Consider the following 12343-nt stretch of genomic DNA (forward strand, 5'->3'; position numbering starts at 1 on the left):
ACTGCTCTGGAAAGTTTACAGAAAGAAAATAAGAAGTTTAAGGCATGATTAGGGGCATGTGTGAGGTTCTCGGATGGTTCTATGAGAATCCATCACTTTTAGCTACACACTGCATATTTTGAACAGTTCCAACTCAGAATTACAACATAAGTTCAATGCACAGATTCACCAGATCACTTTTGTTAGAGTTGAGGTATTGATTGGAGAAGAGTGGAACCTTAAGAATTGGGATAAAGGCATTTGGCTAGAATTCAGTGAATCTGAGGACCATAAATCCCCAAATCCTAAACCTCCTTTCCCAGTAAGAGCAACTATATCTCTTATGTCTGAAGAAAAAGCAATTCCTTTTTTGAAGACACTGAACTTACTTCACTGAAGTTAAGGGAATGCTGATTGCCCTTATGATCCACCCTACTACCCCTTATTGCTGCCAGACTCATAACTACAATTAGATCCCGGCCTTCCCAGAATGACTAACATAAAGTCTACCCTGGGAGATACTATACACCACAAATTTGCCTGCCACTGCACTGATGTCTCTAGAGAACAGTTGGTTTGGAGTGTGAGGGCTACCTCTTCTAAAATGAAGGAAACGTTTTTTCACTTGTTCCACTCACAATTAAGAGACATAATCTTCAGTGAACTTGTGTTTTTTTTTTTTTTTTTTGAAGATGGAAGTATGTTACGGTAGCACTATAGCTCCCCTCAGGGGAGACCCTGAAAAAAGAGAGGAAAAAGGAAATCTTTCCAGTGGGCAGACCATTGAGCAATACATCTGATGATCCATATTGCCTAGATACCATGCTGCCATTGCCTAATGGTTTGACCATTTGGTGACTAGGAGAGCTGGGTAAGTGGCATGTCTCTTTGAATGGGCAGAGTTATCCTGTGTGGATGTTCACCAAAAGAAATCCATTGCAGAGGAAGCTTTCAGTAATGAGATAGGTAACCATCCTGTGAAAATTCCCCAGTCATTATATGTCTTGTTCAATGGGCTCATGTTTATAGTGACAGTTGCATCAAGAATAGAGGTTATGCAAGAGCTGAATGCATGGATTTATCCCTACCAGTGCTGATGTGGTTATTGCCCTTATTGAATGCCTTATACACCATCATGATCATCTTATTTATTATCACATTGCTTTAAATGAAGGAACTCATTTTATAGGAGAAGAATATCAGGAAGTTCATGTTCATGGAATTCACTAATCTTACTACATATTTCAATAACCAGAAACTCTTGGCCTTATAAATAATTATAATGTCCTAGTGAAGACTCAGGTAAGGTCCAGCTAGGAGACAACAATTAAAAAAATTGGGGGTGCTGTCCTGTAAGGTGAGGGATATGCTTGGAGATAGCAACCTACATATGTTATTTGTGATCAAGAAGTAGAAGAGGGAGTGAATAATTGAAGAAGGAAGTTATCAACTGTGTTTGCATAACCATTTAGAGAAATAGAAACTGCAGCAACTATGCATTTTTTTCTTATTTGTTTTATGTGTACACACACACACATAAACATATACGTGTCTGTGTGTGTATTCCGATTTTTTTTCTCATTTTCCCTTACTATTTTATAAAAGAGTATTGTGGGAGATAATGTTACAAATTCATCTCTGGGTTACAGAATATCCCTGAGAAGGGGAATTAATACCCCAACCCCAGAGCTGGACCTATTTAGTGGCATTTCTTTCCTTGGCCATTATCCTCTTTGGCCACATCTAAAATGAGAGTTGAAGAGAACTCTTCTCTTTGATGCAACAAAGTTTTTATATCTTGTTTCCTGCTGGTCTTGGTCTGTTAAACTGTTGTTGCTCCAAGTCTGACTTACAGTTTCTTTTTCAGTACAGTTCCCTCACAAATTTAGTTAAGTCTATTTATACCTTTCATACCTTTTTATACCATTTATACCTTTGCAATTTACTTTTTGTATTAAGAAAATCCATTTAGGTTTATGATTGAACTAGAAGATGGAGTAAAATTACCTTGTGATGGATATGATGACTGGTTGAACTCTGTCTCTGTTTTTTGTTTTTTTGAAAGAGTAAGAACATCTTTGTAAGAATGATAATTGCACAATGTTAGGCAGAAGCATGAGGATGTTGCTCTTACTTTGGTATGCTAGTTTAAATAGAGGAAGAAGGGTGAAAATGAATCCTGAGTGGTCCAAAAGGTGAACTCTGCAAGTTACTTGTCTGTTGGCCATAGACTTCATTATTCGTGGTCTAGACTCACGCCTATTTAGAGGGGCCTAGGAGGCTGTAAACTACATTTCCCAGCCTTTCTTTCTCACTGGTTTCCACTTGGTGTTGCCAATGAGAGGCTATGGCAGTAGATTTGAAAAAGGGGCAAAGGAAAGCCTCTTTTTTTGTTGTTTTTTTCCTCTCTGTGGTGGTGTTTTTGGCAATAGCAGCAATCCTGGGTGAATAAGAACTCCTGGATTTATGCTTAGGCATCTCTGCAGCTCCATCAGCAGCCAACAGCGGGTGCTTCAGCAGCCAGTGTTTATGGCTATGGCTCTGCAAATGCAAGAGTGGCAGAAGCAGTGGATGACTGTGAGTTGTCTCTCAAAGCATTAGCAGTAGTGTAGGTCCTGGCCTCCTGCAAAAGAGAGAGCGATTGTAGTTCCAGGGGCAGCAGCCCATGCTCCAGCAACTTCCGCCTTAAAGGTATCATGAGTTTTGATTGGTAACTCTTTTCCCTTTTCACTCCAACAAATGTGTTATTTTTGTAACCAACCTCTGTATTAATTTCTTTATGTTTCAAATATTTAGTACAATTGTTTTTTTCCTGGTTGGATACTAAGGGATAGGAATGCACCTATATAATACCATTTACTTAATGTTTAGGAACATGACAGTTCTCTGTATTGTTCAAGGATATACATGTTGTCAAAAAAGAAGTGTTTAGAAGAGTCAGAGGGGCGCCTGGGTGGCTCAGTTGGTTAAGCGACTGCCTTCGGCTCAGGTCATGATCCTGGAGTCCCAGGATCGAGTCCCGCATCGGGCTCCCTGCTCCACGGGGAGTCTGCTTCTCCCTCTGACCCTCCCCCGTCTCATGTGCTCTCTCTCTCATTCTCTCTCTCAAATAAATAAATAAAATCTTTAAAAAAAATAAAGGAGTCAGAAATTATAAACTTCAAATATAGGATATGGGTTATGGAGAGAGAGAGAAGAATGCGTTTGGGGAGTGCATGCTGGGCTTCAGATATTTTGATGTTTTATTTCCTGTTGTGGGTGGTAGATAAATATTCATTAGATTGTTATTTATTCATTTTTAAAAAAAGATTTTATTTATTTATTTGAGAGCGAGAGAGAAGAGAGTGAGAGAGAGCATGAGCAAGGGGGAGAGGCAGACTCCCTGCTGAGCAAGGAGCCCGATGTGGGGCTTGATACCAGGACCCTGAGATCATGACCTGAGCCAAGGGCAGATGCTTAACCGACTGAGCCACCCAGGTGCCCCTGTTATTTATTCATTTTTCTAATTGATCAGTACTAAGAATAAAATCTTAGTAAAGTAAAACTTTACTAGTTTTGCTAGTAAAACTTAGTAAAACTAAAGAAAAAATCCTTAAAAATAAAGATCAGTACTAAGTAAGATGACTAAAAAAGATCAGTATTCTCCAGTTAAATAGGTACAGAATAGGTATAAAAATTCAATTAGCAAATATTTCATAGAGGTTAAGGCCTATTAGTATTTTAGAAAACAAATCATGTGCTTATGGATCTTAAACAGTCAGAATAATGTAAAATAAACTTAAATCAATGTAAATTGTTTTGGTTTGTAAGGATTATAATGGTGTTCTATTTTGTTTCTTAAAATGCATATTATTGCTTTCTTTTTTTTCTTTTTACATTTTAGGTATTGTGTTTGGTCTCATAGATCTGAGCATTGACACTTTTGAGAAGGACAATCATCTGAACAACATGGAGAATTTATTGTTGTCTTTGACTTACGATATTTCATCCTGCCTGATAGTAGTGTTTATATCATACTATGGAGGGAGAGGAAACATACCAAGATGGATCACATTTTCCTCCTTTTTAGTAGGACTTGGATCACTTTTATTTGCTTTTCCATACTTTAGTGGTGGAGATCATAAAGCACGTGTAGCCATTGGAGGTAAGATTATAAATATTGGCTTTAGGAACTTAAAATAGACTGTAATACTTGTCTGTACATCCATCCATCTGTATCTATGTATATTACCAAGTTTATTAAGCTATTTAATTGTAGCTCCCTACTAACATATATATATGCCATTCTCTTATCTTCTCATGATCATATATCCTTTCATGTAAGACATGGGCATAGGAAGAAGAAGGAATATTTTGGGATCATTATTTTATGAAATTGTTTCTCTTTTGTCAGTTTTCATATGTATTATAAATCTCTTGAGAACTTTGGTAATTCCTTATGTCTTCCACAATATGCTTTCCTTAATCCTTTATTCTGACCTCAACACACATACACAAGAGCACAAATAAATACATAAATAAGCACACAGAAAAAGAAAGATCAGAATCCTACCATTTCAAAATGGGAGCTGCCCTTTGGCATAGGACTTGGAATCTAAAAAGATTAGTGGCTTCTTCACTTTGTCATTTTTAGAAAGATTTATTCTGGGCACCTGAGTGGCTCAGTTGGTTCAGCATCTGCCTTCAGCTCAGGTCATGATCTCAGGGTCCTGGGATCGAGCCCCGCGTCGGGCTCCCTGCTCAGCAGGAAGCCTGCTTCTCCCCCTCCCTCTGCCTCCCTGTGCTTGTGCTCTCTCTCTCTCTCTGTCAAATAAATAAATAAATAAAATCTTAAAAAAAGATTTATTCCACAATCTTTTTGCTATTGCCTGTAGACAAAGGCTATTTTGAAATTTCACAGCACTATTCCTGGCACTATTGTGTTGAGTACTTTCTCGCTGTGTATAGGTCATAGCAATGTTAAAATGGATTTACCCATTTTGGCAACTTTAAATTGGACTTTAGTGAGACATGGTGGAAAAAGCCGTGCGGATGTCTCCATGTGTGTATGTATGTGTATATACATGCTTATGATATTTAAAAGTATGTTTATGATGTGTGCTCACAATTCAAATAAATATTTCATATTAAATGCAATTTATAGAACATTTATTATTAAATAATATGTTGATATATATCCTCAATATATGAACTATATAATATTCACATATATTTATATTTTATTCTCTTTGTGGAAAACATTTATTTTCAGATGTTGGACAGCAGGAATCTCAGGACCATGATCCCTGGGAGAAGGGAAACAAACAAATTGAATTTTACAGGAGAAGGCAGGAATAGCAGACTACGGACGTATTTGATTATCAGGAGGCTGAATGACCTCCTTGAGTTTAATAATTATGAATTCAAAGTGAGATTTGCATGGTTGTGTAGTTTCTCCCATCCATATTCAGCTTTACAAGTATAAGAGCGGAGTAGGGAGAAGAGTTTAATTTGATGAAGTTTGCAATTTTACCAAGGGATTGCTTGATAAGAGAGCAAGGAATTTAAAAGTGCTAAAATGACAATGGGAGAAGTGAAGGACATAAGAGGATATTGGGATGGCGAAAGGAGCAGTATCGAAATTGTAGTGGGTTTTAAGGATTGTTGGAATTGGGTTACCAGAAGTGAGCTGGAAAGATAAGGATGTTTTGAATGTGGAATGCTTGAAATTGCAACTAAGAAAGGTTTGTAGTTAATGTTTTTGAAAGTTTAAAATTAATTAAGTGGAGTACCAGTACATGGGAGGAGAAAAATTCAAAGGACTAAGAGATCAGGGCATTTAAAATATCACATTGGTACTGATATCACCGCAAGTTAACATATCTGATTAAATTGAATCATCAGTATTTTGAATCACAGTTCTGAAGACCTCCTCCCACTTGACATGGAGTCAACTAGCATTTGATATGGGTACTGACCCAGATGAAAATTTCCATTAGTGTACTAAATTGCAATCTGCACTCTAGCCAGTTTTCCACAAAAATACTTTAAGAGCGTTTGTTAAATTCCCGTCAAAATGGACACAATCAGAACGATCTAATAGCATTGCCTGGATCTACCAATCTAATAACAAATGCAATTCTAAGAAACATTTACTTGCTATTGTTTTACAACCATGTGAATAAAAAAAGCATAAGAAATAGACGGCCACCTAAAGGAATTTAAAATCTAGTGGCTTGCCATATAATGACTAACTTTAATGGAAATAAATTTTTATTGTATAATGCCTCCTCTTTATGAGAAGAAATTAGTGGGTCTAAAAAGGGAAATTATTTATTTATTACTATTTTTTAAAAGATTTTATTTATTTGAGAGAGAGTGAGAGAGAGAGGGAAAGAGAGCATGAGCAGGGGGGAGGGAGACGCAGACTCCCCACTGAGCAGGGAGCCCGATGCGGAACCTGATGCCAGGACCCTGGCTGGGATCATGACCTGAGCCGAAGGCAGACACTTAACTGACTGAGCCACCCAGGTGCCCTAAAAAGGGAAATTATTTAAACAGAGTGACACAAAGTTAATGTGAAGATTGCTGATGAAGTGGATATAGAACTAAACTCAGAAAATAATCTGATAATACAGATAATCTAGAACATTAGAAATACTTTTTCCTGGGCGTCAAAAGTCAGGGATACCAGTTGCCAAATTTAAGAGGAACATATGTATGTTGTGTATGTGTGTATATGTATATACACCTATGCACACATAATTGTGTATATACATGTTATTGTGCATACGCATTTATATTTGGTTTATAATATATGCATCTTTTCCAGTATTCCCACAAAATTTCTTTTATAATTACATTTTTATGAGAATATAATGACTGATTTTAGAACTGCTACATTCAGTGTAAATGAAATGTTTGTGGAAAAAAAAAAGGCACACTGGTGCAAATAACTTCGTAAAAGGTGAAATATTTCATGAGAGATACTGCATATTTGTTGTATGTTTAATTTTTGACTCATTTAACAAAAAATAATTATCTTTTCAAAAGATATTTGCCAAGAAATGAAGCCTAACAAGGTTTGCAATAAAGCGGCACCATCATTCCAAGCAAAATATATAGCTTCCTTCATCCTGGGGCAGATTCTGCAGGGAGTAGCAGGGATGCCTCTTTATATCCTTGGAGCAGTCTTTATCGACAACAGTGTTCCCACACACTCAGCTGGTATTTATCTAGGCAAGTTTTTTTTTCCTCATATGGCCGACCAGTTTTGAATTTTTATTGAGCTTTTACATCTTGGTGTACATATCTAAACTGATACGTGAGTGCTAATTATTGGCCCTTATAATAACATTATAATAAATGATAAGTGGTACGTTTGATTTCAAAATCACATTGAGCTGCCTAATTCTGAGGAATTGCTTAAGATTTGAAATTGTAGACAAGTCATCTGAAAGTCATCAAAAAGATAAAGAGAAATAGGAAAAGGATATACTTTCTTAAGTAATAAAAACTATACTCTTTCTAAGTATTATGTCTAAAATATATAATACATATGACATTGATATATATGTCGTATCAAACTATATAGGTTGCATTTCATTTCTCTAGGAAAAAGTCTCAAATTATTAGATTTAATTGTTTGAATAGTTGTATGTTTAAACTTTGGGGACATAGGGGAGAAGTTGCTGCCATCATGTTCATAAGGGGACAGAAAATTTGTTTCCTGCCTCCTCAGTACTTGATTCAGTGTGGTGTTGAAATCATCATCATCATTGTACTAAGCTCTTTACATGCATTAACTTACTTCACTTTTGTGGGGCTCAGATATTTTGAAGTTAATGAAAATATAATCTTGTTCATCCTATCAAGGAGAGAAGTGATATGCTATTTAATTGACTACAATGTAGTATCTTCTATTTCTAATCTTTTATGCCATGGTATCCTACAATAAGTGACCCAGGGGTATATCTCATGATAATCTGTATTTCTTTATGTTGCAATAGCTATGGTCTTGGTAGATCATCTATCTGTACAGAGTTATCTATCATATATTTTTTTAAATTAAAAAAAAATTTAAAGTGCTGTGAAGGTGACTTTAGAAAACATTTTGCACCAAAATAATTATTTTTCCCCCAGAAGTAAGGAAAATTATGTCAATAAATTAAAATAGATGATATTCATATTTATGTTTGCTTTTAGAAAAAAAATTGCAGTGATTTACTAGTGTTGGCTGAGGGTGGCAACAAATCTGTTTGTTTTATATTTGGTTCTACTGAATAGTAATTAAAATGCACATCTACACACTGCAAAAAGTTGCCACCTCCTGCCACCATGGCAGCTAAGGTGAAGTATACAAAGGTACCACAAAGTGTAATCAGGTGTATTGAATTTATATTTATATTAAATGTAAATGTATTTATATTATATTAAATATATAGATGAAATAAGATACAGTAAATCATATAATTACCTTATCAAAGTTTCTTTAATATATGCATTGGATGATATATGTATATATATGATGGTTAATTTTATGTGTCAGCTTTGCTAGATTTGTTTGGTCAAACATCAGTCTAGATGTTTCTGCTATATTTTTTAGATGTGAGTAATACAGTCAGTAGACTGAGTAAAGCGGATTACTCTCCTCTATGTGGGTGAGGCTTATTTAATCAGTTGAAGGCTTTCAAAGCAAAAACTTAGGTTTCCCAGAAAAGAAACAATTCTTTCTCCAGGCTGCTAGATAGAAACTCTGCCTAAGTTTTTCCAGCTTCCTGACCCACCCTGTGGGTTTTAAGCTTAAGTATGGACCAAAGCTTTAATATTAACTCTTACCTGGATTACCAGCCTGCTGGCCTGCCCTACAAATTTGGACTTGCCAGGCCTTATAATTGTATGGGGCAATGCTTTAAAAATCTCTCTCTCAATATCCTATGGGTTCTGTTTCTCAGGAGGACCCTGACTAAGGAAGTATGACATGAGGCTTTCAGAAGTAATCTATTTCAGTGATATAATTTTTATCATGACAAACTCGCTTATGTAGTTGTTTGATGTTCAGTATTCATTTTATAGGCATAATGGAAGCTTCAGTAGTACTCGGATATTCTTTGAGTTATGTGATAGCAGCACCCCTTATTAAGGGCTCTGAGAACAGAACTTCTGCAATTAGGTAAGCTGTTTTATTTCCTTGTTTGTTGTTTACATTGTATAAAATATTTATTGGATAAATACTGTAGCCTGTAAACATATATATTTAATTTGTAACAACCATATTTTTAGGAAAAACGTATGTAAATGTGACTGATATGCACATATATGTACATATAAATCTAGAATATATACTTTTATCTTTACTGTTTGAAATGTAATTTTAAAAACGCTATTTATAATGACAACCTTATTACTAATTCTACATGTAGTTTTTTGAAAAATTGTGGAGAAAACATATAACATAAACTTTACGATCTTAACCATTTTTAAGTGTACAGTACAGTAGTGTTAACCATGTGCACATTGTTGTACAACAGATCACTAGAACTTTTTATCTTGCAAAGCTAAAACTCTATATCCATCACAGAATAACTTCCATTTACCCACTTCTCCCCAGCCCCTGAAAACCACCATTCTACTTTCTACAATTTTCACTACATTTTATACTTCATATAAGTGGAATCATGCATTTGTCTTTTTTGTGACTGGCTTTTTCACTTAGCTTAATGTCCTCAAGGTTAATCCATGCTATAGCATATGCTACTATTTGCTTCCTTTTTAAGGCTAAATAATATTCCATTGCATGTAAATACCATACTTCTTTATCCATGTACCTGTCTATGGGCATTTAGCTTATTATGTCCACCCCTTGGCTACTGTGAATAATGCTGCAGTTAACATGGATAAGCAAATAACTCTTTGAAATTCTATTTTCAATTCTTTCGGATATATACTCAGAAGTGGGATTACTAAATCATATGGTAATTCTATTTTTAATATTTTTGAGGAACTTCCATTCTATTTTCAATAGAGGCTCTACCATTTACATTCCCACCAGTAGTACATAAGGGTTCCAATTTCTCAACATCCTTGCTAGCACTTGTTATTCTCTTTCTTCTTCTTCCTCCTCCTCCACCTTTTCTTTCTTCTTCTCTTTCTCCTTCTCCTTCTTCTTCTAATAGCCATCCTGACAGTTATGAGATGATAGCTCATTGCAGTTTTGATTTTCTTTTCCCTAATGATTAGTGATGTTGAGCACCATTTCATTTACTTGTTGCCTATTTGTCTATCTTCTTTGGAAAAATGTCTAAACATTTCGTCTGTAACATCTACATATAGTGCTTCTTCTAGCAACACCATTCAAAGACTTAGAGATGCCATATTTATCCCTGTGGTTTCTCACACAATACTGCCTCTGACAAGGGAGCCTCTGATAAGACAAAAAAGTGTGACAGTATGACGACGACAGATTTCACTGGTCTTACTCTGTAACCTGTTATCCAATAATAGCTGACTTGATAGAATGGTGTCATGGCTTGGTACCCTCAACAGTTTTTTGGTGGAATCTTTAAGTTTTCTATATTTAGGATCATGTCATCTTCAGAGACAGTTTTACTCATTCCTTTCTGATTTGAATGCCTTTATTTATTTTTCTTGACCAGTTGATCTGGCTAGTACGTCCAGTGCTGTGTTGACTAAATGTGGGCATCCTTCTCCTGCTTCTGATCTTACTTTGTCATATATGGTCTTTATTATGTTGATGTATGTTTCCTTTAAACTCAGTTTGTTGAGAGTTTTTATTATGAATGAATGCTGAAGTTGTCAAATGATTTTCTACATCAATTGACAGAATCCTATGATTTTTATCTTTCATTTTGTTCATGTGGTGTATCACATTGATTGATATGCAGATACTGAACCATCCTTGCATGCCTGGAATAAATTCCACTTGATCATGGTGTATGATTCTTTTAATGTATTGTTAAATTCATTTTCCTAATATTTTGTTGAGGATTTTTGAAACTGTGCTCATCAGGGATATTGGCTTGAAATTTTCTTTTCTTCTAGTGTCCTTGTCTGGTTTTAGTTGTACATATAAATGTAATGTCCAATTTCAATTTATTTTTTATTTTTTTAAAAAAGATTTTATTTATTTGACAGAGAGAGACACAGCGAGAGAGGGAACACAAGCAGGGGGAGTGGGAGAGGAAGAAGAAGGCTTCCCACCGAGCAGGGAGCCCAAAATGGGACTCGATCCCAGGACCCTGGGATCATGACCTGAGCTGAAGGCAGACGCTTAACGACTGAGCCACCCAGGCGCCCCTCAATTTATTTTTTTTATATAATATGACAAATGGGTCAAGTTTCTCTTTTTCCCCTCAAAGGGATATCTCATTGTACTGATGACATTTATGGATCATTCCTTTTTTTTATTTTTTTTTACATGAAACAGACTTCAATATTTATGTCATAAAGGAGTACTAGCTTAACACATTAAGAATCTTTTACAAATCAATAAGGAAAAAAACATCCGCAAACAATTGTAAAGATTAACAGGAAGTTCACAAAGGAAGGAATACAAATTCCCAATAAACATAAAAATACACAGAAATTGGTTCCATTTCACTATTAATTTGCTAAAAGAATAACAGTGATATATATATAATATATATAATATATTATTATAATGATACAATTATCCATTATTATATTAGATATTATATTATATTATATTATATTATATTATATTATATTATATATAGTTAGCAAAGATTCTGAATACTTAGTGCTAGCTAATTTACAGTAAAAAGTTATTCTATAATTAGAATAACTTTCTTTTTTTCTTTTTAAATTTAAATTCAATTAACATATAATGTATTATTAGTTTCAGAAGTAGAGTTCAGTGATTCATCAGTCTTATATAATACCCAATGCTCATTACATCACGTGCCCTCCTTAATGTCCATCACCCAGTTACCCCATCTGCCCCAACCCCCTCCCCTCCAGCAACCCTCAGTTTGTTTCCTGTGATTAAGAGTCTCTTATGGTTTGTCTCCCTCTCTGATTTCATCTTGTTTTATTTTTCCCTCCCTTCCCCTATGATCCTTTGTTTTGTTTCTTAAATTCCACATATGAGTGAGATCCTATGATAATTGTGTTTCTCTGATTGACTTATTTCACTTAGCCAAATACCCTCTAGACCTAGCCAAATACCATCCACATCATTGCAAATGGCAAGATATCATTTTTTTGATGACTGAGTACTATTCCATTGTGTGTGTGTGTATATGTGTGTGTGTGTGTGTGTGTATATATATATCACATCTTCTTTTATCCATTCATCTGTCAATGGACATCTGGGCTCTTTCCATAGTTTGATTATTGTGGACAT

At 35.2% G+C, this 12343-nt stretch overlaps 1 protein-coding gene across 1 annotated transcript in view; it reads left to right on the top strand.

Moving 5' to 3' along the window:
* SLCO6A1 (solute carrier organic anion transporter family member 6A1) overlaps positions 1–12343 on the top strand; it is a 96514-nt gene that overhangs the window by 4874 nt on the left and 79297 nt on the right. The window contains exons 2-4 of the mRNA XM_032403546.1: positions 3863–4123; positions 7012–7197; positions 9034–9130. Of these exons, the coding sequence (XP_032259437.1) occupies positions 3863–4123; positions 7012–7197; positions 9034–9130 (544 nt within the window). The remainder of the gene's footprint in view (positions 1–3862; positions 4124–7011; positions 7198–9033; positions 9131–12343) is intronic.

Source organism: Phoca vitulina, unplaced genomic scaffold (assembly GCF_004348235.1).
Source record: "Phoca vitulina isolate PV1807 unplaced genomic scaffold, GSC_HSeal_1.0 scaffold6, whole genome shotgun sequence".
NCBI lineage: Eukaryota > Metazoa > Chordata > Mammalia > Carnivora > Phocidae > Phoca > Phoca vitulina.